The sequence below is a fragment of the Leptonychotes weddellii genome, chromosome 12 (assembly GCF_054177405.1).
Source record: "Leptonychotes weddellii isolate Sample4059 chromosome 12, ASM5417740v2, whole genome shotgun sequence".
Taxonomy (NCBI): domain Eukaryota; kingdom Metazoa; phylum Chordata; class Mammalia; order Carnivora; family Phocidae; genus Leptonychotes; species Leptonychotes weddellii.
Window position 1 is genome coordinate 689,233 of NC_138380.1, and position 20,661 is coordinate 709,893.

General features: G+C 46.9%; 1 protein-coding gene across 1 annotated transcript in view; it reads left to right on the plus strand.

The window, feature by feature from the left end:
- PTPRN2 (protein tyrosine phosphatase receptor type N2) overlaps positions 1-20,661 on the plus strand; it is a 715,790-nt gene that overhangs the window by 244,755 nt on the left and 450,374 nt on the right. The window contains exons 4-5 of the mRNA XM_081800880.1: positions 4,645-4,747; positions 14,070-14,229. Of these exons, the coding sequence (XP_081657006.1) occupies positions 4,645-4,747; positions 14,070-14,229 (263 nt within the window). The remainder of the gene's footprint in view (positions 1-4,644; positions 4,748-14,069; positions 14,230-20,661) is intronic.

Consider the following 20,661-nt stretch of genomic DNA (forward strand, 5'->3'; position numbering starts at 1 on the left):
TGTCCACCACGCTCCCCTGTCCACCATGCTCCCAGTCCACCACGCTCCCCTGTCCACCATGCTCCCCTGTCCACCACGCTCCCCTGTCCACCATGCTCCCCTGTCCACCACGCTCCCCTGTCCACCATGCTCCCCTGTCCACCACGCTCCCTGCCCACTCTGCTCACCTGTCCACCACCCTCACCTGTCTACGGCTGCCCATCTTTCTTCACCCATCACCAGTTTGCTTTCCTCATAGCATTTACCACAGACCAACATCTTATTTAATTGTGTGTTTGTCTTTATTGGGTCTCCCTCTGTGGGAATGTATGTCCCTTAATGGGAGCAGGAACTGTGTCTTTTTTCACACTCAGATCTTCACAGATTAGAAAACTAAATGCCTAATATGTTCCTGACTCCCTCTACTTTACCAACTTATTTCCAAATATTTAGCGAATTCCAATCATATATGAAGTTCTGTGTCTGTACGCCCAGGAAGCAAAGCAGCCAGACTGTGGAGGTAAAGCGAGCTAAGCGGCCACAAGCTGCATCCTCAGCCCCTGGGACTCACGGGCGCAAGTAAGTGGCAGTGTCTCTGGCAGGAGACCGTTTCATGTAGGAAGTGAGTCACGCCGGCTCATGCGCGTGCACGCACACACGCACACAAGATGGAAATCAAGTTTATGTAGCCTACACTCTGGTTCAGTTTTCTTTGTTAATAAAGCTTATAGTCTAGCATTGACTGATAACGTTGATGGAATTTGCTATAAGGGATCAACATGAATTTTACATTCTGTTTGTGTTCTCTCTACCATCTTAAAACTAAATAGTGGCAGGTGGAAATGTTCCAGTGACACCCCTTCTAGAGTGATAAATAGATTCACGTTGTATTTCATTAATGGTCAAATTTATAGATCGCATAAAATAAAAAATCCGTGAATGGTAAGTTTTACATTAGAAAGTTGGTGACGTCCTCCTGTCTGGTGCTGAGTTGGTGGTTTTCTGGGTGTATGACCATATCTGTTGTGATCTTGCTTCTTGCAAAGTGCATATTATAGCAGAGTGTGCACATTGGACATTTAATCAATTAATTTTTAAAAAGATTTTATTTATGTATTTGTGAGAGCATGAGTGGGGAGGGGCAGAGGGTGAGGGAGAAGCAGACTCCTGCTGAGCAGGGAGCCCAACGCGAGACTCGATCCCAGGACCCTGGGATCATGACCTGAGCTGAAGGCAGACACTTCACTGACCCAGCCACCCAGGTGCTCCCCCGAAGGATATTTTTGATGGGTATCTGCATTAGTAGATTTTCAGGATTCGGGGCTGATGGTTCCTTTCTTCCAGCACTTGAAGAAAGTTGTGTGATTTCCTCGTGGCCTCTGTGGTTTCTGATCGGAAATCCTTTGTCTTTTGGATTGTGTTTCCCTCGTAGGTAAGGTGTCATTTTTCTCTAGCTGCTGTCAAGATTTTTTCTTTGCATTTAGTTTTCAGAAGTTTGCCTGTGTGTCTTAGAGGAGACTGGGTTTACCCTGTTTCCTCAGCTCTGTCAATCTTTAGGTTTCTATCTCTCGCCAAAGTTGAGTTTTCAGCCATCATGTTTCTGAATGCCCTTTCAGCCCTGCCTTCCTTGTCTCGCCTTCTGGGACTCTGATGATATGAATGTTAGATCTTTTGTTACAGTCCCACACTCCCTGAGGCTCTGCCCATATTTTTTTTCAGACTGTTTTCTCTCTATTGTTGGAATTGGGTGATTTCTGTTCTCCTAGTTTATGGGTTTTTCCCTCTGCCCCTCATCCTTCTATTTAGTGCATCTGCTTGAGCTGCTTATTTTGGTTATTGTATTTTTCAGTTATAATATTTCCATTTGGTTCTTTTTGTATTTGTTTGCTGAGACTTTCTGTTTCTTTGCTAAGCCTTCTGGTTTTTCATTTCTTTCAAGTGTGTTCATAATTGTTCACTGAGGCAGTTTCAGTAAGCCTGCCGTACAGTCTTTGGCAGGTAATGCTAAATCTTCCAGCCTTGGTGTTAGTGGCTACAGATTGAGATCTTCCCGGTTTTGATATGACAGCTGATTTTCTGTTGAAGCCTGAACATTTTAGTATTCTATTACAAGCATCTGGATCTCATTTAAGCCTTGTGTTTTACAGCTTTTTCTGACACTGCTCTGCCAAGGTGTGTGTGTGGGGGGGGGTCTCTGTTACTAACATGGCATGGAAATCCAGGTTCCCCCCAAGATTTCTGCTGACATCAGAGGGAAGGGATCTTGTCCATATGCTGGGCAGGGTGGCTGGTGGGAGTTTGAACTCCCCATGTGGTCTCTATGGGGGTCTGACATGGGGGGTGGGCATACCACCCACTCCCTACCTGACTGCTCCCCTGACCCTGGCAAGGTCAGGGGAGGTCAGGGGCCTCATTCCAGCTTTACAAGAGAGGATGCCCAGGGTTCCCCTTGGCCTTTGTTAGCATGGGTATGGTTGGGCTAGGTTTTTTTTGGTGGTGTTTGATGGGAGGAGAGCTGTTATTGTCTAAAATGTGCTAACTCAATCCCTTCCTGGCCCTCCGGCTGGGGAGAGGCGACCTCAGTCAGGGCTTCTCCTGCACTTGGTGCTCCCAGGTTGCTGCCTCAGCTCCAGTGTGAGGTGCACAGGCCAGAGGACAGCCCAGGGCACCCCGCACGTGTGGTTCCTCGGATTCGCTGGGAGCACAGCCACCTGTCTCCTGCCCTCCCTTCAGAGCCTTCTGTGCATACCATCTCCAGGGTTTTAGTTGTGCCTGGAGGGCAGGGCAGGGGAAAGTACATCTTCTCCATCTTCCTGGAAGCAGGTCCTCTCTTCCCGGGGTTTTGGCTCCTCCAGTATGCCTTGGAGAGGCGTTCAGAGAGGACGTCTAAGCCCCAGTGTATGCACTGCTTTGGTTTTTATATCCAAGTGCCCGGTTTCTGCCTGCTCCCAGGAAAGCTTAGAAGCCAGTCTAGGGGTTCAGGGTCCCCCTCAGATTGCCTGTATATAACACTTGTATCAGTTGGCCAACTGTTGTGACGGAGTCCTCCTCACAGACCCCAGAATTGACATAGCTCAGACTCTTCTGCTCTTCAGATAAAAAAATATTATTGATGCTTTGTTATTTTAAATTTTACAGATGAAAGTTTTTTTATAGGCACTTCCTTTTATGCTCTTGATTTTTTTGTTTCCTGGTAGATATTAAGACCACCCTTTTGGGAATGGCATGTTTAAACTATGCTTATTCTCTAAAATCCACAGTGCTAGGATTATGCTAATATCGCAACTGTGCTTTCAATTGAGAATACTCCTGGGAATGAACCAATGGTTAACAGCCGCATAAGCATACACTTCATATGGGTGGTTTTTTAGTTGCTTTTGGCAAATGGAAGATTCTTGCTTATTACTAAGTACATTTAATCCTAAAGTAAGGGTAACAGTGACTGTGGGGTGGGTCTCCCTGCAGTGACCCATTCTCTAAATGCTATATTCATGCAGAGCAGCTTAGAACGAGTTGCCATAGGAGGCCAGCCCATTTGGTGAATTTCCCCATCAGCTTCTCTTTTGGGTAATGCCTTAGAGACTTCTGAGATTTAGAAATGTTCCAACTGTTTGAATCTTGCCATTTGTAAGTGTAAAAAAAAAAATGTTAGATTTGCATTTGAAAAAAGAATTCAAGTGTGTTCATGAAGGCAGCTTATATCTGCTGAGCCCTTCTTTTTATTCCCCAGAACATGTGGTTCTCAGCAAGTTCTGGACCTCCCTGTACCACACTCACACACACACATAAACAGGCACAGAGCCGTCCTGATTTGAAGATTTTGGTAATGTGTTTTTGAACAGGGCATAAAAATATATCTCTGTAATTACATGATATTTAGTGATTAGATAATTATGGATAATTGCATGGGGTAGTTCTAAGTGCTAAAGTGTTACCATAAGATCTAAAATGTACAAATTGCATAATAATTATTCTTGGGAGTTATTTGGTAATTCTGAGCATAATTATCATGTGATCTGCAGTGCATGTAATTAATGCATAATCACATGGATTTTGCCTTCATAACTACTTCGCTCTTGTTATAAAGCTCTTTGTCATAACATTTGAGTATAAATATAATGTAATTGGCTCCCAGATACAGCACATTAAGCCCCGTGATAATTGCCTTCACAGTAACAATACCCTTATTTCATTACCACTGTGTGGCTCTTCGGCAGGATGGAGTCAGAACAAATTGCCCGAGATGTGGCGGTGAGCAGGCAGGCTAGCGGCCAAGTGGTGGGTAAATGTGCACACATCTGGGTCAAGAAAGTCTTTGCTGTGACCAGAACTTTTCCGTGAGAAAGTCTGAGTCTTTGACGGGGACAGATCCCTCTTCCAAGTGAAATGTGCACCTGGCGACAGCTCATTGCATCCAGCCATGGCACCCCTGGGCCTCGTGCTTCTCATCCGGGAAAGCGTCCGTCCTGTTTCTGGTCTAGTGGTCTCAGAAGACAGGGACTTCTATAAGGAGAAGACCTTATTAATAAACCGCAGTGAGAGGGAGCCATGGGTTGTCGATGGCTTTGAGGGCAAACTTTGAAATGGTAGCAGTTTATCCTGAGACTGAAACAAGACCTTTGGCTCAACTTCTGGGTTGATAATGCACTTTTCAACTTTCCCCAGGCTTCACGTGGCAGGACGACTACACCCAGCACGTGATGGCCCAGGAACTCTCAACCCTTCCCCACACCTACCCGCAGCATCTGGAAGCTTCCGACACAGCCAGGTAAGCAGACTGCTCTCTGGTCACAGCCGGCATCCATCCAGCTTGTTCTTGTTTGAACGTATTGTGTTTGTGGCGTAGAGGGTCCGGAGGGTGGACAAGTCCTTCTCTACCGTGTCCTAGCCCAGGGGTGCAAGACGCGTTGGCGTGACCCTCGAGCCAGGTGCCGTCCTCATGACAGACATCCCAGTGGCCCTTCCCCTGCCTTTCCCAAGACCTTTGGAAAGCCCTGCATCTTCAGAACCTTGGCTGAAAGCAGAAAAGTCAAGATTTCTCATTTCCCAGTAAGAATTTATGTTCACGTTAGTACAAAAAGCAGAATTCAGTCGTGAAAGTTTTCCTGTTGCCAGAAATAGCAACCTCTACTGAGCAGTGACATCTCATTTCATCCTCACTACACGCACTGAGGGGTTCCTAAAGCCTGTCCTGTTCTTGGAGGGAAGGGAACTGAAACGCGGGCAAGTTGGAACTCAGTCCAAAGACAGACCACAGGGAGCCACTTAGGTTTGTCTCATTCTTCAGCCATGGTGCCAGATTCTTCAAGTTTATAGAATGTGAAAAGGGCCTTCCCCAAAGGCTTAGGGAAGTTTGGGAGGCCCATTCTTTCCCCCCTAAGAGAGAGACTATTCTGAAACTTTAGATAGAAAAATCTCAGTGACACAAAAACATGGGTATCTGCCTTAAGCTGGTGTTCCTCTAATAAGTGAAGCGGCTAAGCCACCAAGAATTTCATTTCCAAATCCAGTGAGAGTGAGTGAGTGAACACACCCAAGGGACTTGGACACACTGAAAACACAATTCGCCATGTTAGCTCTCTCACCGGCTGGACTATGAGTTTCTTGAGGGTAGGAAACATGTCCTTCTACTTCTTGTGCCTAGCTTTTCTACCTTAAATATAAAGGTTCTATACTGAAACAAAACACCACCTCTTTTCATGTGGACAAAGATCATGCATAGGAAATTCATATGGAAAATTCCAATCTCAAATATGAATCTTATCAAAGATGATACCTTATCTTTGTTTTTTTTAATAAGGTGTATCCTTTCTACACCTCCTTTGTCAGAAAACATGCCATTATAGTCTGTGAGTGTGTGTAAGCCTTCTCTGCAAGAAAAAACAACCAAAAACCAAAGCCAGGCTATCTCGGATTCCCGTTTTTGTTTTGGATGATTGCCTACTCTGCACTGGTCTTTACAGCTGGACATTTCAGTGCCGTCCAGTGCTTCTTCCTTCCGAGTGAAGATTTAACTTGACTAACCATGAAGCGCACTATCCCAGATAACCTTGAACTCCACCGTGAGCACAGACTAACTCCTTGTACGGCCGGGGTGAGAAAGACCAGAGCATGGTATCACCCAAAGACCAGCATTTGCACACCAGGTGAGGCTGCTGAACAGACCCCTGGATGACTGCCTTCCTCCCAGCATCAATATTGTCATTTTTTAAGATTGCCAGTTCTATTATGAAAGATGATACCTTATCTTTGTTTTTTTTAATAAGTGAGATTAAAAGTTTAAAAAGATTCATATTTGAGATTGGAATTTTCCATATGAATTTCCTATGCATGATCTTTGTCCACATGAAAAGTATTTTTTGTATTTTTCTGTTTTGTTTCAGTATAGAACCTTTATATTTAAGGCTAGTAACTTTTCATTTATCCTATTTTGTAGAAATATTTTTTCAGTCTGTACCATGGATGACACTCGGTACAGTTGCTAATGAAAGCAGAGTTCTGTTAGCCGTCTCTAGGCTGGATTTTTAATTTCTGTCTTTGACAGGGTTGAACCTAAGTAAACCACTCATCCCAGCTCTAAAAGCAGAGCCCCATTTCGGAAAGCCTTGATGGGATATTCCCAGATTCCTGTGCCTCCTACTCCTGGCTCTGGCCTCTGAGGGATGGGAGTTCCTGGTCTGCACAAGTAGGTCCCCGTGTCCTCAGGCTGAGGCTGGGGTTCTCCAGTGGGATTCACCCCAGCTTAGAGGGCAGAGCGGATCAGGATGGCAGTGGGACCTGGGCAGAGTGTCTGATCCCATGACCCCCTCCCTGCTCCCTCCTATTGATCTGGTGGTTCTCCACGGTTATCCCTGTCGCTCCTCTCAGTCCTGTGTGCCTCTGTAAATAGCGTCCTGTTCAAGTACTCAGACCTCCTACTTCCGCATGTTTCCTGTTGGCACTCTGCCTGGTGGACCATCTCAGCATCCAGGACAGGGGTACATGGCCCTGGTGTCGTCCTGGCTTTGTCCCTCCCTGAGGCTGGGGTCACGGTTAGACTGTCATCAGGGTATGGACAGTGGTTTTCCCTCTTTTCACAAAATTTCTGCAAAACTTTCTTTAGCACTGAAATTATCTATTTCCTGGTATACATATTTTTTATAATCTTCCTTTGAGGTATATCTCCTAGCACTTTCATTGTCTTCCAAGACTATTGGTCAAATGTGCTCACAGTTTTTATTGTGTGAAATTGAGGCATTTATATTTTTACAGAGGACGGTCATCCTTTTCATAAGGATTTCCAAGTTTGTTAACGTGGTGTGATGTTTAGAATTGTATTATAATTTAAAAAAACCGTTCAATGTACATATACTTGTTAGTCTTGTCATTTTTAATGTATTTATTTATTTTTAAATGAGGCACTCTTCACTTTTTTTTAAGTTTCAGAGGTAGAATTCAGTGATTCATCAGTTGCATAAAACACCCAGTGTTCATTACATCAAGTGCCCTCCTTAATGTCCATCACCCAGCTCCCCTCCAGCAACCCTCAGTTTGTGCCCTATTTTTAACATGATTTTTAAAATTAATTATCTTTGGATTTTCTTATTTCTACTATCCTTAGACCTATTGTTTTTTCTTCCTTTTTTAGACCTATTTTTAAAATATTTTATTTGTTATATTGAGAGAGAGAGAGAGCATGAGCAGGGAGAGAGGCAGAGGGAGAGGGAGAAGCAGGCTCCCCGCTAAGCAGGGAGCCCGATGCGGAACTCGATCTCCAGACCCTGAGATCATGACCTGAGCCGAAGTCAGATGCTTAACCCACTGAGCCACCCAGGTGCCCTAGACCTATTTTTTTAAAAAAACTTCTTGAATGGAATGTTTTGTTCATGTTTTTATTCATTCATTTTTTAAAAGTAATGAAGTTACACAAGTCTGTGCATTAGATTTTGAGCATAGATTTGGCACCATCCTGTGATTGACTGGCTGATATCAGTCAGAAATGTTCTATATTTTCTGTAATTGTAATTTTATACCTTTTGGAAACAGTAAGGGTCCAGTTTTTCATATATGTGTTGTTTTTAAACTTTAAATTGCTGCCTAGTTTTATTTCATTTTAGTCAGACGTGACCTGTTCAGTTTTTACCTTCTGGAAATTTTGAGGTTTTTCTCTGTGGCCTTTTTTGTATGGTCTTGTTACTGATATTCAATGGATACTTTAAAAAGATATTGTATCCACTATTTGCAGGGTACAGATTTTTATACATAGTTTATAATTTTATATGGTTTGTAATATGTCCTTAATTACATTTTGACTTATTGAAATTTCTTAGAAACTGTTTCTGTAAATTTTCCTTTTGTCATTAATATATTTTGCCTTAAACATTTTGAGGCTCTGACATCGGGCACATAAGAGTTGCTGGGTCACATCTTTCTTGGTGATTCCTATACCCACGGTCACTTCCAAAGGGTGCCTTGGTTGCCTTTAATGCTTTTGTCTTGGATTCCATTTTTCTAAAATTAGTACTGCCATTCCTGTGTTCTCTCTTTTTATTTGCTGCCTAATGAATCTGGCCGTCCTTTGAAATTTCACCCCTTGGACTGTCTCTATTTCACATGCAGCTTTCCTGAGCAATGTTAGGTGGCACTTTTTATGGCCGGACATCTCAGTGAGGCCCTGGTGTCTCTGCCCACTTCCTTTTCCTCTGTGGAGTGTGACTGGTTTGCTTTTGTTGTCTTTAGTGTTTGTAACTCTGATTTTACATTCACTTTGTAACCATCACCTTTTGGGTGTGCAGATATTCTTAGAGTGCAGGTTTATGTCATTGTGAAGAAGTCGGTGTCCTCCGATCGCCCCATTTGAGATAAGGACATTATTACGCTTCTGCCTTCTTTCCCCCGGCGCCTCCCCAGATGCAGCTTCTGGCCTGGAGACTGCTGGCACCTGGCATGGGCCTTTCAGGAGGTTGACATTTGGTCAATATTTGTTGAATCAGTGAAGGATGCTTTTGAATTGTTATATGGGCAGCTACACCAACCAAGAATCCTTCCTCGCTTTCTTCACTCCACAGGGCAGATGCAGTCTACATATGCTCTATTGAGCGTTCTGTACTTGACCGATTCGTAAGTATCCACAATTGGCCAGAGTGACACTTGGCACGCTTCGTACAAGACAGCTGACCTTTAGAGAGATTAACTTACCCAGATGAGGTTAGAATCGTCTTCAGGATGCCCAGCCCTGCTCTTGTCCTGACCAGAGTAAGCACTGCGTGTGAAAGCCAGAACGTGGGCACAGCAGTGCTGCAGATCCTCCAAGTAAGGAACAGAGGGGAAGCGGGAGGGGCCCCTGAGAACTGAAGCCTGCCCTTTGTTGACGCTCTGAGAGCAGGAGGCCAGCCGTGTGTCCGGCACTCCGGTGAGTTCACATGGGCTTGTGCCCAGGAGCATCGTGTCAGGTGGCTTTGAAGGGTGTATGTGCAGAGCAAACTGTTGTTACGTACGGTTACCGTTACTGAGCAGGGAATGAGAACCAGGTTCACTGTGTGCTCTCTGTAAAGATTTTGTTCCCAGTTCGAGTTTTTCTCCCTTTAGCAAATTGGGTGACGACCGAAAGCATCTCATATTATTTGGAGCTAGAAGCTCAGTACATGCAAGTGGAAAAGAGAGTAGTAAAGTCCTACACATAAAACATTTTTAGTGTTTTTGAAGTGGAAAATATGTACTTAAAGGTTTTGACCTACTTCAAACTGAATGACAGGCGAAAGTCCATTTGCCTGTTAACTGCTCCAGTGCTGCCCGAGAAACTGATGGCCATGCTCATCACCCTAACATCTTAGGGCGTCACAAACAAACAAGATGAACAAGACAATTTGGAGGCACTTTTGTGAGGTTAACAATTAGTGTCGAGAAAAGACAATCTACCGGTGAAGTAAACTGACCTCCTTTAAAATACACCCAGACCCCACAGAACACGGGATTTCATCCATTCAGTGTTGGTCCAGGAAACTCGAGCCGTGGTTGGAGATCGAAGAACCGTGAAGTCCTTATCATTGGCACACATGTGAGGTCTGATTTGGTGTAGCTTGAAAAGGCATTAGAAATAAAAACCGGACAACTTTATTAACAAGATAATTAAACACAAATAAGATTTTCTGTAAGTCGCAGCTTTTATGAAATACATACAAATACCACACCTAACAGTAGTGATCCATTCTTGAAAATCAGACTTCCTACATGAAAAAACTAGCTGGGATCCTGTTTTGCATTACTTAGAGTGGGAATTCTATAATGATTTACATACCCACCTAAAACCCCAGTAATTTCCTGAAGTGTGTCAAAATCACACTAAAGACCCTCATATAAGTAACAAACCATCATGTTTATATAAACTATTTAAGATACTGTTGCCTGGTCACTAAAAGTAATTATGGTTATTGCAAATTGAGCATTTTATTTACAGTAACCCAGCCTGACGCAGCCTACAAGACATAGACACAGACCAGACGCACACAGAGACGCACACACAGACATACCCAGAAACACACACACACACCCAGAAACACACACACACATGGGACCCTGAGTGTGGGAAACCCCATGTCCCTCCATTTATGGCTTTTTCTAAGGCCTCACCTCTGTGCTTGGGGAACTGAGGGCCCGGCCCTCTTGTTGGCACATCGAAACACTTCATTTCTAGAATTGTCATGAAACTTTACCGTAGTTGGTACACTTGTAAGTAAAAGTGAAAATCCTCTCTCTCTCTCAAATAATTAATTAAAAAAAAGTGAAAATCAAATGATTGCTTAAAAGCAAAGTCTCTCCAGATAAAAAAATCAGCACAGAAAGGATGGGAAGAAATGAAAACCAGGAGATGAGTCCGTGCCCCTCATGTGTGCTGTTTTTCTAAACCTCATACTAACATCGGGTAAGCTGTGCCATCTTTCTAGCAGTCTGGGATATTTTTGTTCAACGTCAAGGGTATTTCTGGCAGGTAATTAAAAAAATACAAATTTTAAAACCCAGTATTTACTTACATGAAGGTCAAATGCATTTAGTATGCGAAAAAGCCCACCCACATATATTTCTATGTAAATGTCAGAGCTATAATTGCTTACAATTATTTATTATTCAAAAATCAGCTGCTACATGTATGAACATCCACTACGGAGAGCACAATTTGAGGTTTTATAGAGTTGCCGTAGGAAACCTGTCCGGTTCTTTCTACACAAACAGTATTTGTGGTTGTCAAAGAGGCCTAACAGAGACTGGGAGAATTGTGTTTTATATAACTTAAAAACTCATTTTCCTTAAAAAAAAAGGAAATAAGACATTTTTCTTTCAAATTAGTCCATAATTTGATCACCCCCACTACACCACAATTAATCAGCTTTGTTATCCTGAACTCACTTTCACTGATAACAGTTTTTAGATTTCACAGGAAAAGTGTCACTTAACAGGTTAATCATGTGAAATGCTAACGTTTTAGGCTAACTCTGCATTAACCCGGAATTTAATGGATGTATCTGAGTCATTCATTCAGTCCACACGTCTCTTTCAATGCTGAGTTAGGCTCTGTGTAAGTTCTGGGGTTGGAGCCGAGAACAAGAAGAATATAGAGGAACGTGATCCCTACACTCAAGCGGCTTACATTCTAGTGAAAGGATATCTAGCAACAAAAAGCACATAGTAAATAAAGAAGGTAATTTCAGCTAGTAATAAACGCTCTGAAGACCATATTTTAGGGTGATCTAATAAACAATGACTGGAGCACACCTCCGATTGGATGGTTGGGGAAGGCGCCTCTAAGCTACGAGGTGAATGAATGGCCAGGGAAGTAGGATGTGATTGGAGCTTTTACCCATAAGTGATGGGACCTGGGGCAGTTTTTCCAGAGGCCCCCATGGCTTCCGGGCGCCCACGCCTGACTGCAGGTGACCCAGATGAGGCAGCAGTGCAGGTGGGAGACGTGGATGGATACAGGGCGTGTTTCTGGGTCAGCCTGAAGGAGTGTGTGGATGTGCGGGTAAGGAGAGAAAAGAAAGGGTAACGGTGAAGCCTGTGGTCTACGGCCAGATTGGCGTTTGGTGCCTTGTCACCTGCAGAGATGTATGGTCAGTGGGCAGAGTAGGGCCAGCCGTGGACAGCACAGCGAAGGAGAAAAAATAAACTGAGAGGAGAACTTGTGAAGAGATGGTTTGGGAAGTTCTCAGCCTCTCTAGTTTGCACGGGATGCCAGGATTAGGAATTCACTGTTAGGCAAGCCCTTCTCAGGGATCCAGAGGTCAGAGTATTTAGTAACACAGAGGGGTCTCTGCACAGAGTCTTGCTGTGTGGCTTCCTGCCCCATTTAGGATGCACTTGGCCCTTTGGGGACGGGTGATATGCACACAGCAGAGATGTCCACGGGCTGGGAAGCTCTGGTCAGTGCGTCCAGGCTGCGAGAGGGGTGGCCACAGAGCTCAGCTCTTCACAGCCAGGGTAATGAGAGGAAAGGGAGCTGATCCAGACAGGAGGCCACTGAGGGACAGGATGAGTTCCAGTGTCTATGTCCCGGCACCTGTTGAGACCCGTGGCCCTGACCACCTGCTGGTAGCTGGCCACCGGCCGCTCCCTCTGTGCCTCTGGTTTGGGCCAAACATCTGGCTTCAGAACCACTTCCATCTCGCCGCCCGGTGGAAAACAGAAAGTATCTTATCTGTCATTCCAGCTTCCAGCCCGTCTGCCTGGCACGGTCCCCGTGTACACGGGGCTTTCTGGTCGTGAAGGTGCCACAATGTGGAAGCGTATGGCACTGCCTTAGTTTCCCACTGTGACCAATCACAGACTTAGTGGCTTCCACAGTTCCGTGGGCCAGAAGCTCCACCTGGGCCTCACTGAGCTAAAGCCCAGGTGTCACAGGGCCGGCCCCTTCTCGAGGGCCAGGCTGGGACTGTCCTCCCTTTTGCGTTCTCTGGCTGGTGGCCTGTCCTCCCTCAGAGCTGGAGGGCTTCCTCCATGACATCACTCGGACACCCCCTCCACCTCCTCATCCTCTTTTAAGGACCCGGGATCCCACTGGGCCACCGGGGGACCCAGGATCATCTCCCTGTCTCAGGGTCAGCTGACTATGGACCTCATGCCTCCCGCCACCTGCCTGCCCCCGAGCCCTGACCCTGGAGCCCAGCACGTTCACAGGGTGTGGGAGTCGGGAGTGGTGTCTCTGGTCACTCTCCGCCACGAGCACCAAACCACTGCCCGGGGTCTCCCTACCTCACTCCTGTAGAGGTGCCTCAGAACAGTTGTGCGTATGGGGTGTTTGCTGAGGCTTTGGGAGGTGGTGGGACCTGGGAGGGCTTCTTCTCCTCTATGGGGCTGTACCCCCATTACTGTGTGATGTCCACCTGCCCCGTTTGTAGCGAGGTCTGCCCTCGGTTCGGCTCCTGCCCCGTTTGCAGCGAGGTCCGCCCTCGGTCCGGCTCCTGCCCCGTTTGCAGCGAGGTCCGCCCTCGGTCCGGCTCCTGCCCTGTTTGTAGCAAGGTCCGCCCTCGGTCTGGCTGCCTCCACCTCCACTCCCGCTGGTGGCCAGGGCTCTGCGTGAGCCTGTCCTCGCTCAGACCTCACACCTGCGCTTGGCTCTTTGTTCCACCTTTGCCTCCTTTGCCTGCACCCCGCCCCCACCGTTCCACTTCCCTGACCTCAGACCCCTTTCAGGTAGACCTCTTGTGCCCCCGGCCGCTGTGTACGCCTGCTCTCTGCTTCTCAGATTCTTGTTGGACTTGCAGTAAGTCCTGGCTGTTCCACGTCTGTGTGTTAGCTTGTCTCCCACCCTGGGGGCTCAGAGGGGCCATGCTGAGGACATCTCCAGGCCCGATCCTCTCTAGGGGTCACTCATCAGGTCCCCACAATGGCTCTGAGGCGCGTCAGAGCACCAGGCTCAGGGAGATGGGTGAGAGACTCAAGCCCGTGGCTGATGTGCGCCAAGGAGTCAGGACCTCACCCTCTGGCAACGAGGCCTGTGTCCTTGCTCGGTCACCGAGGCCGTCCACGTGCGTTTCTCTCGCCTGAAGCAGATGCCCAGGCGGCTAATCAACGTGAACAAACGTGGGACAGGCTCATGGTTTTCTCTGGCTTTTCAGGAGCTCAAAGCTGAGTGTGGATAAGGAAAGGAGGTATAGTCTGGAGGATGACAGCGCTCTGGCCGAGGCTGTTCAGCGCTACCTGCCCTACCTGGAGGCCCTGTCGTGGGCTGCTTCGAACCCGCGCCCCAGGACAAGGCACGACAGACCATCTGCTCAGGTGACCCTTGCAGCTCTCTCTGTGGGCTGGGCATGTCTTACTGCTGCATGCAGTTTCCTCTGTGTGCACACACAGGCTGACCTCGCAAGTCCTGGGCCTCTCCTGGTTTCTCTCCTGCATCCCACGCAGGTCCGGCTGCATGCAGAGAAGGGCCCTGGCTCACCAGTCGCACACACACGCTCACCAGTCCAGCACCATCAGAGCCAGGGGCCGTCACGCATCCCAAGAACGGGGTCTGGGCAATTGTTGAAGTGCAGGGTGATTGTGGGCATGCTGGGTATTTGGCAGCCCTGCACACACTTCTTTTTTAGTTATGTCCACTGGGATTTGACGTATGTCCCTTTCCACGACTGATGTGTGGCTTACAAGCGTCCTCTTCCTCTGAGGCCCTGCTGGGGCTTCATCAGAAGATGGTTGTGGCTCCAGGAAATATGGGGGAAGCAACGTGGGTCCCTTCTTTGGTTATTTTCCTGTCGAGAAGCCACTGAAATCACGGAAGCCCACTGTGGGCTGGGATCCCGGGAGCGCCCCCACACATTTCTTTAGAGGGCTCACTGCTGATGAGGCCGCAGAGTTGCCTTCGCATGGGAGTGGACTTTGAGTCGGTACAGAGCCAGGTGCATGTTTTCCTGGGGGCTGCGACCCTGCAAGTTAGGTGTGGGCTGGGAGCTCCCCCACAATCACGTTTCCACCCTGCATCATGCAAGTGTGTTTGCCCAGCCCTTGGCATCTGCCCTGATGGTGGAGGTCTTCTTCAGTCCTCACAGGTGAGCCCCTAGCGGGAGAGAGTAACATCATGCCGGGAGGGCCCCCACACTGCGCTTGGCCCAAGCCCACTCTGGCCTGGACCGCTGGCCAGCTTCTCAGTGCAGACCTTAACCCTGGAGGAGCTCACTGAACACTTTTTTTTAAATGTTAAGATTTTTTACTCATTCGCTGATACTGTTTAAGCACTTTCTATGAGCCGGACACTCAGCTGGATGCTGTGGGGTGAAAGATGGGATTGTCACGGTGTCACGGACCTGTTCCTGGGGGAATTGGAAGTGGGCAGACGTGGTAGGTGAGGTGCTGGATTCAGAACCAGTCCCACCAGTGCTGTGTGTCCTTGAGGAAGCTGCTCAGCATCTCTGTCCCGGGGTCCCTGGCTATGAAGTTGGGTCATTGTGAGGATTAAGCAAGACAGTGCACATCGAGCTTTCAGGGAAGGCCTCAATTAATAGTAGTTATTACTTCTCATCATAAATAGTCTTCACACACAGTGAAAGTAGGTCAGGAGTCTGGAAACCTCTGCTGCTTGTTGGTGGAGTCCCGGTCTCCGGAGGAGAACCGAGGACACAGCTGTGCTCTGACCGGGTTCCGTCTGGGCTCCAGCACCGCACGGCCCCACGGCCCCAGTCTCACCTGTGTACTCCTTCCACCACACCCTGGAAAACCAGCATCGCCCCCAGTCCTGAAGATGGGTAATTCAAGTACATGTAAGCCTAAAAGCATCGCTTCGTCTGCCTCCTTTGTCCTCTGATGTGTCTTTATCAAAAGGGACACGAGGCTTCCTGCTCAGCCTTGGCTTCTGCTGTGGGTTTCTGGGCTTCCGTAATGGAGACATTGCCTCTGGGCCCTGCGTGTTGGACCCAGAGCAGGTTGTGGAGGAGGGAAGGGAAGAGAGTCGTTAAAATTTCCCAAGACTCGGAAGACTCAGAAGATGCTGAATGAAGGAACCAGCTGGAATTTCTCTGTGAAGCGGTTCACCATGTTCCCCTAAGTCCGGTGACTTCTCAGCTGGCTGCCAAAACAGAGAAGGAGGGCGGGCAGGCTCCAGGGCAGCGGCCCGCCTCTGTCCCTCAGGGCGCCGGCAAAGCCTCTTCAGCTGTCCCCCCTGGTGCAGTGGGAGCCTCGGCGTTCGCTCTGAATCCGGCACCATGTCTCCCCTTCAGTGTGGTCATCACTCCCTTAGCCCTGCACTAAAATGAGAGAGTCAAGTTGAGAACAGAATTTGCTCCCTGGACGTGGAGGGGCACGGAAGCACCTGGATTCGCAGCCATAGTGCTGTGCTCTCAGCACCCTGCTGTCAGTAACCCGAGAGCATGACGTCAGGCTCAGAAATCACCGGCAGTCAACCGTGGAGCCTTGTGAAGTGGGACTTCCGAGACTCCCACGGCCCGTGCTGGGAGTGTTGAGAGGGGTCGTGGCTGTGCGGTGGGAGGGGGCTGATAGCAGCTTCTGGGGGCTCTCGGGGGGTCCCAGGGCACGACCTCCCAGGTGGTGAATAACTCTGCCACACCCGCCCCCGTGGATCCCGTCAGGCCTGAGGTGGTGGTGGGGTGTGTGGGCGTGAGGCTTCCTTACACTGGCCAGTAGGATTTGCTGCAGTGTCCTTCCCGCCCTGCTCCCGTACCCTGTGATTCTACCACTGAGCGTCTGGACACACGCCCTGGGATTGCTCTCAAGGCAGCCTTCCCTTTCTGGAAGAAAGCGTGACTGCTGTCTTTGCATGGACCTGAATTCCTTCGAGAGCCTATGGCTGAGATGTGGGGCCATCGCCTCTGACTCTGCCCTGGGGCCGCTGGAGGCAGAGGGAGAGGTGGTATCCATCCTGCCTGCACCCCGTTCCAGAAGAGCCAGGTGGGAGAGAGGGGCTGTCACTGGCCTCACCACACATTGCATCATTTGACCCCTGCCAGGCTTGGCTTCCATGGTCCTTAAACACCCGCCCAGTGGGAGGGCCATCCTCCGTAGCTTGTCTGGGCACTGTCCCTCACAGATGTCCCAGTCTGAATCAGGGGTTCTTCGGTCATGCTACCACATGGCCATTTTACCACCACAGTCACAAGGATTATTCAGGAAATGAGCGCTTAGAGAAGAAAAGAAAATGAGCACTTGGTGGCACTTTTGGCTAGGCTTTTTTCTTCTGTGTTGGGATAGATGCTTCTCACTATTAAAAAATGCATTAAAACCTAGAACTTGTTATTTTCTCTGTCCAGTGTCCTCTCTCTAATGAACAAAGCCTGGATAAAGCAAAAGAAGGCCACAATCAGATGTTACTGCAGCCACTGTGCACACATTTTTGCCACAGAAGTACAGCCAGCCACGGCGTTGAGCAGTGTTTTCTGATCTCCACCCCTCTCAAGTGATGAAAATCTGAGTTGGAAATTTAAGCTTTATACACCCACGACCTTTCAAGGTGCAACCAATTTCCAATGAATTATTTTATAAATAATCTTTTTCTGTGTACCTTCAAAAATCTCCTCTAGCATAGGCTAGAGAAACATTGTGAATTTATTACCTTTAGAGGCTTGACTACAAATTACTTCCTGACAGAAGCCAGGGGGAGTCAAACAGCCTTGCAGCTCTGATGCAAGCTTGAGCTCTTCTCAGTCAGTGTCATCGTTCCCCGTGTGTTGTCTGTCAGGGGTGGAGGCAGCTCCTGTTTCTCCTGACCACAGCAGCATTGGTTAAATGTCCTCGTCGTCACTATGGAGAACACAGGAAATTCTCAACTTACACTATGCTGTTGAGATTAAAACCGAAATTCATCACCTGGAAATGCTGTGAATTAACTGATTTATTTTGGAAACGTTGTCTCAGCATTTTTCATGTTCAACTAGGTACCGCGGTTAGAAAGGTAAACCCAGGGGGCACCTGGGTGGCTCAGTCATTAAGCGTCTGCCTTCGGCTCAGGTCATGATCCCAGAGTCCTGGGATCGAGTCCCACATCAGGCTCCCTGCTCGGCGGGAAGCCTGCTTCTCCCTCTCCCACTCCCCCTGCTTATGTTCCCTCTCTTTGTCAAAAAACAAATAAAATCTTTAAAAAAAAAAAAAGAGGTAAACCCGAGTCCTGCTGTTGGGACCTCACAAGTCCTCCCAGGTAAGGAAGACACACAGATGCAGTTAAGGATGGAGGAGCACTGCACTGCAGGGAATGCTCAAAATAAAGGAGGCCCGTGAACCAGACAGCGAGTGAGTCAGCGAGGCTTTCTCGGGTCAGGTACTGGAGGAGCATCTAGAAGTCACCAGGTGGCCTCAACATGCAGAGTGTCAGGAGACCACCCCAGTCCCACCTAAACAGCATGAACAGGCCAGGTGAGCTACCAGTCCTAGCTTTTAGAAAACCCTTTGGATTGCTGATGATACAAAGAAACTCAAATGGATTGAATTCCAGAAAGTAATGAGGTCATTCTAGGGGAGAAGAGGCCCCACTCCTTTCATACAGGCTGCAACAGCAGGAGGGGAACCAGCTGTAGGAGGGATGCAAGAGCATGGCCCCAACTTTAAGGAGCCATGGACCGTGCATGGGGACTGGCATGAGGGGCAGGAGCCCCAGCAGCAGCTGCATGGAGTACTGAGTGTATGAGAAGACAGTACACTGCAGGGGGAGACTGGGAGCACCAGACCCTTCTGAGCACCCCTTAGCAGCCCTCTAGAGGCTTGGGAAAAGGCAGAGTGGTGGAAGAAGAGCTACCTTATGGGGAGCAGAGAGGTGGGGCCCACAAAATGGAATTGGCTGCAAATCAGAGACAGCTCCCATGCTCAGAAGAGTGGTAGCCATCTGCAAAGCATAAAGCCAGAGTCACACTAGGGCTTAGATCCCAGTGCTGCAGTAGAAAAGGCCTGAGCCCACCCTCGACATAACTACAGCCAGGAGTTACTGAATCTGACTCTGCAACAAAACCAACGCCCGTTTCAAGTACAGCTCACATGAATTCAGCCCCACAATAGCAGACTGACAGGAGAAGGACTTGCCATTTCCCAGGGATAAATATTACTCCTTCATTCTCTATTATTCTTCAGACAAAACCCAGCTTACAGTCAAGAACTGGGAGACACATGAAGGGACAATAAGATGGGACTCATGGTCAAGAGAGGAAAGAGGCAATAGAAGAATAAAGAATACCCAGATGTGACTCAGGTGTTGTAATGATTAGAAAAGGATGTCTTAATAATGAAATATATTAAAGGATTAGGTGGGAAAGGTGAAAAAACATAAATGAACAAATGGAAAACTGCAGCAGAGAGACGGAAACAATAAAAGAACACCAAATGGGAATGCTAGAATTGAAAGCAATAAGATCAGAAATAAAGAAGACATTTGAGGAGTTTAGTAACAGACCAGACACAATAGAGGAAAGAATCTGTGAATTTCAAGTCAGGTCAATAGGAATGATCAAAAATGAAGCATAAAGAACATAAAAGAAGTACAAAAAATGAAACAAAACATCCAAGACACATGGGGCAATATTAAATACTCTAACATATGTGTAATTGTCATCCCAGAAGGGAAAGAGAGAAAGAGATGGGGTAGAAGACATATTTGAAGAAATAATGCCTGGGATTTGCCCCAGACTGATAAAAGACATCAAAACATAGATGCAAGAAGCTTAATGAACCACAAGGAGGATAAATAGAAAACAAAATCTAGGCATATCATAATCAAACTAAGGAAAACCAAAGATAAAGAGAAAATCCTGAGGGGAAGAAAGACAAATTATATCTTGGGGAATAATTATAAGAATGAAGTCTTACTTCTCATTAGGAGACCAGAAGACAATAGAACATCTTTAAAGTATTGAAAGAAAAGAAAAAAACCATCAATTTAGAATTCTGTGTTGTTCAAAACTGTAGGTGAAACAGGGAAAATCTGTCTCTGGAATACCCCTACAACAAAAATGCTAAAATAAGTGCTTTGGCTTAAAGAAAAGTGATGTCATAGAGAAGCCCATATCTAAAAAATAGAATGAAAATGACCAGAAATGGTAAATTTGCAAGTAAATATAAAAGATACATATACATAAGATATATAAGATTTTGATAAAGACTATTGGATATTTAAAAGAAAATAATAAAAAATGTATTGTGGGGTTTGGGGCACCTGGGTGGCTCAGTGGGTTAAGCATCTGCCTTCAGCTCAGGTCATGATCCTGGGTTCCTGGGGTCGAGCCCCACATCCGGCTCCCTGCTCGGTGGAAAGTCTGCTTGTCCCTCTCCCTCTTCCCCTCCCTGCTGCTCATGTGCTCTCTCTCAAATGGATAAATAAAATCTTTTAAAAAACGTATTGTGGGGTTTATAGCTTATATGGAAGAAAAGTATATGGCAACAGGAGCACAAGAGTGATTTGTGAAGTTTTGTAATATTATATGAAAGTATACTATAATAAATTAAATATATATAACTTACATAGCGACCATCCTAAGAAATAAGCAAAAACAGGTATAACTAAAAGTCAATTCAGAGATAAAATGAAATGCTGAAAATGCTTTATTTATCCATATAAAGGAAAGAAAGGAAGAAGTAAGAGAGGAATGAAAACCTCGTGGGCTGAATATAAAACAAATATCAAGAAAGTAGACTTAAGTCTACCCATATTGATAATTGTATCAATTATCAAATTATCAAATTGTATCAATTATCAAATGGACTGAGCCCTCCAAATGAAAAGCA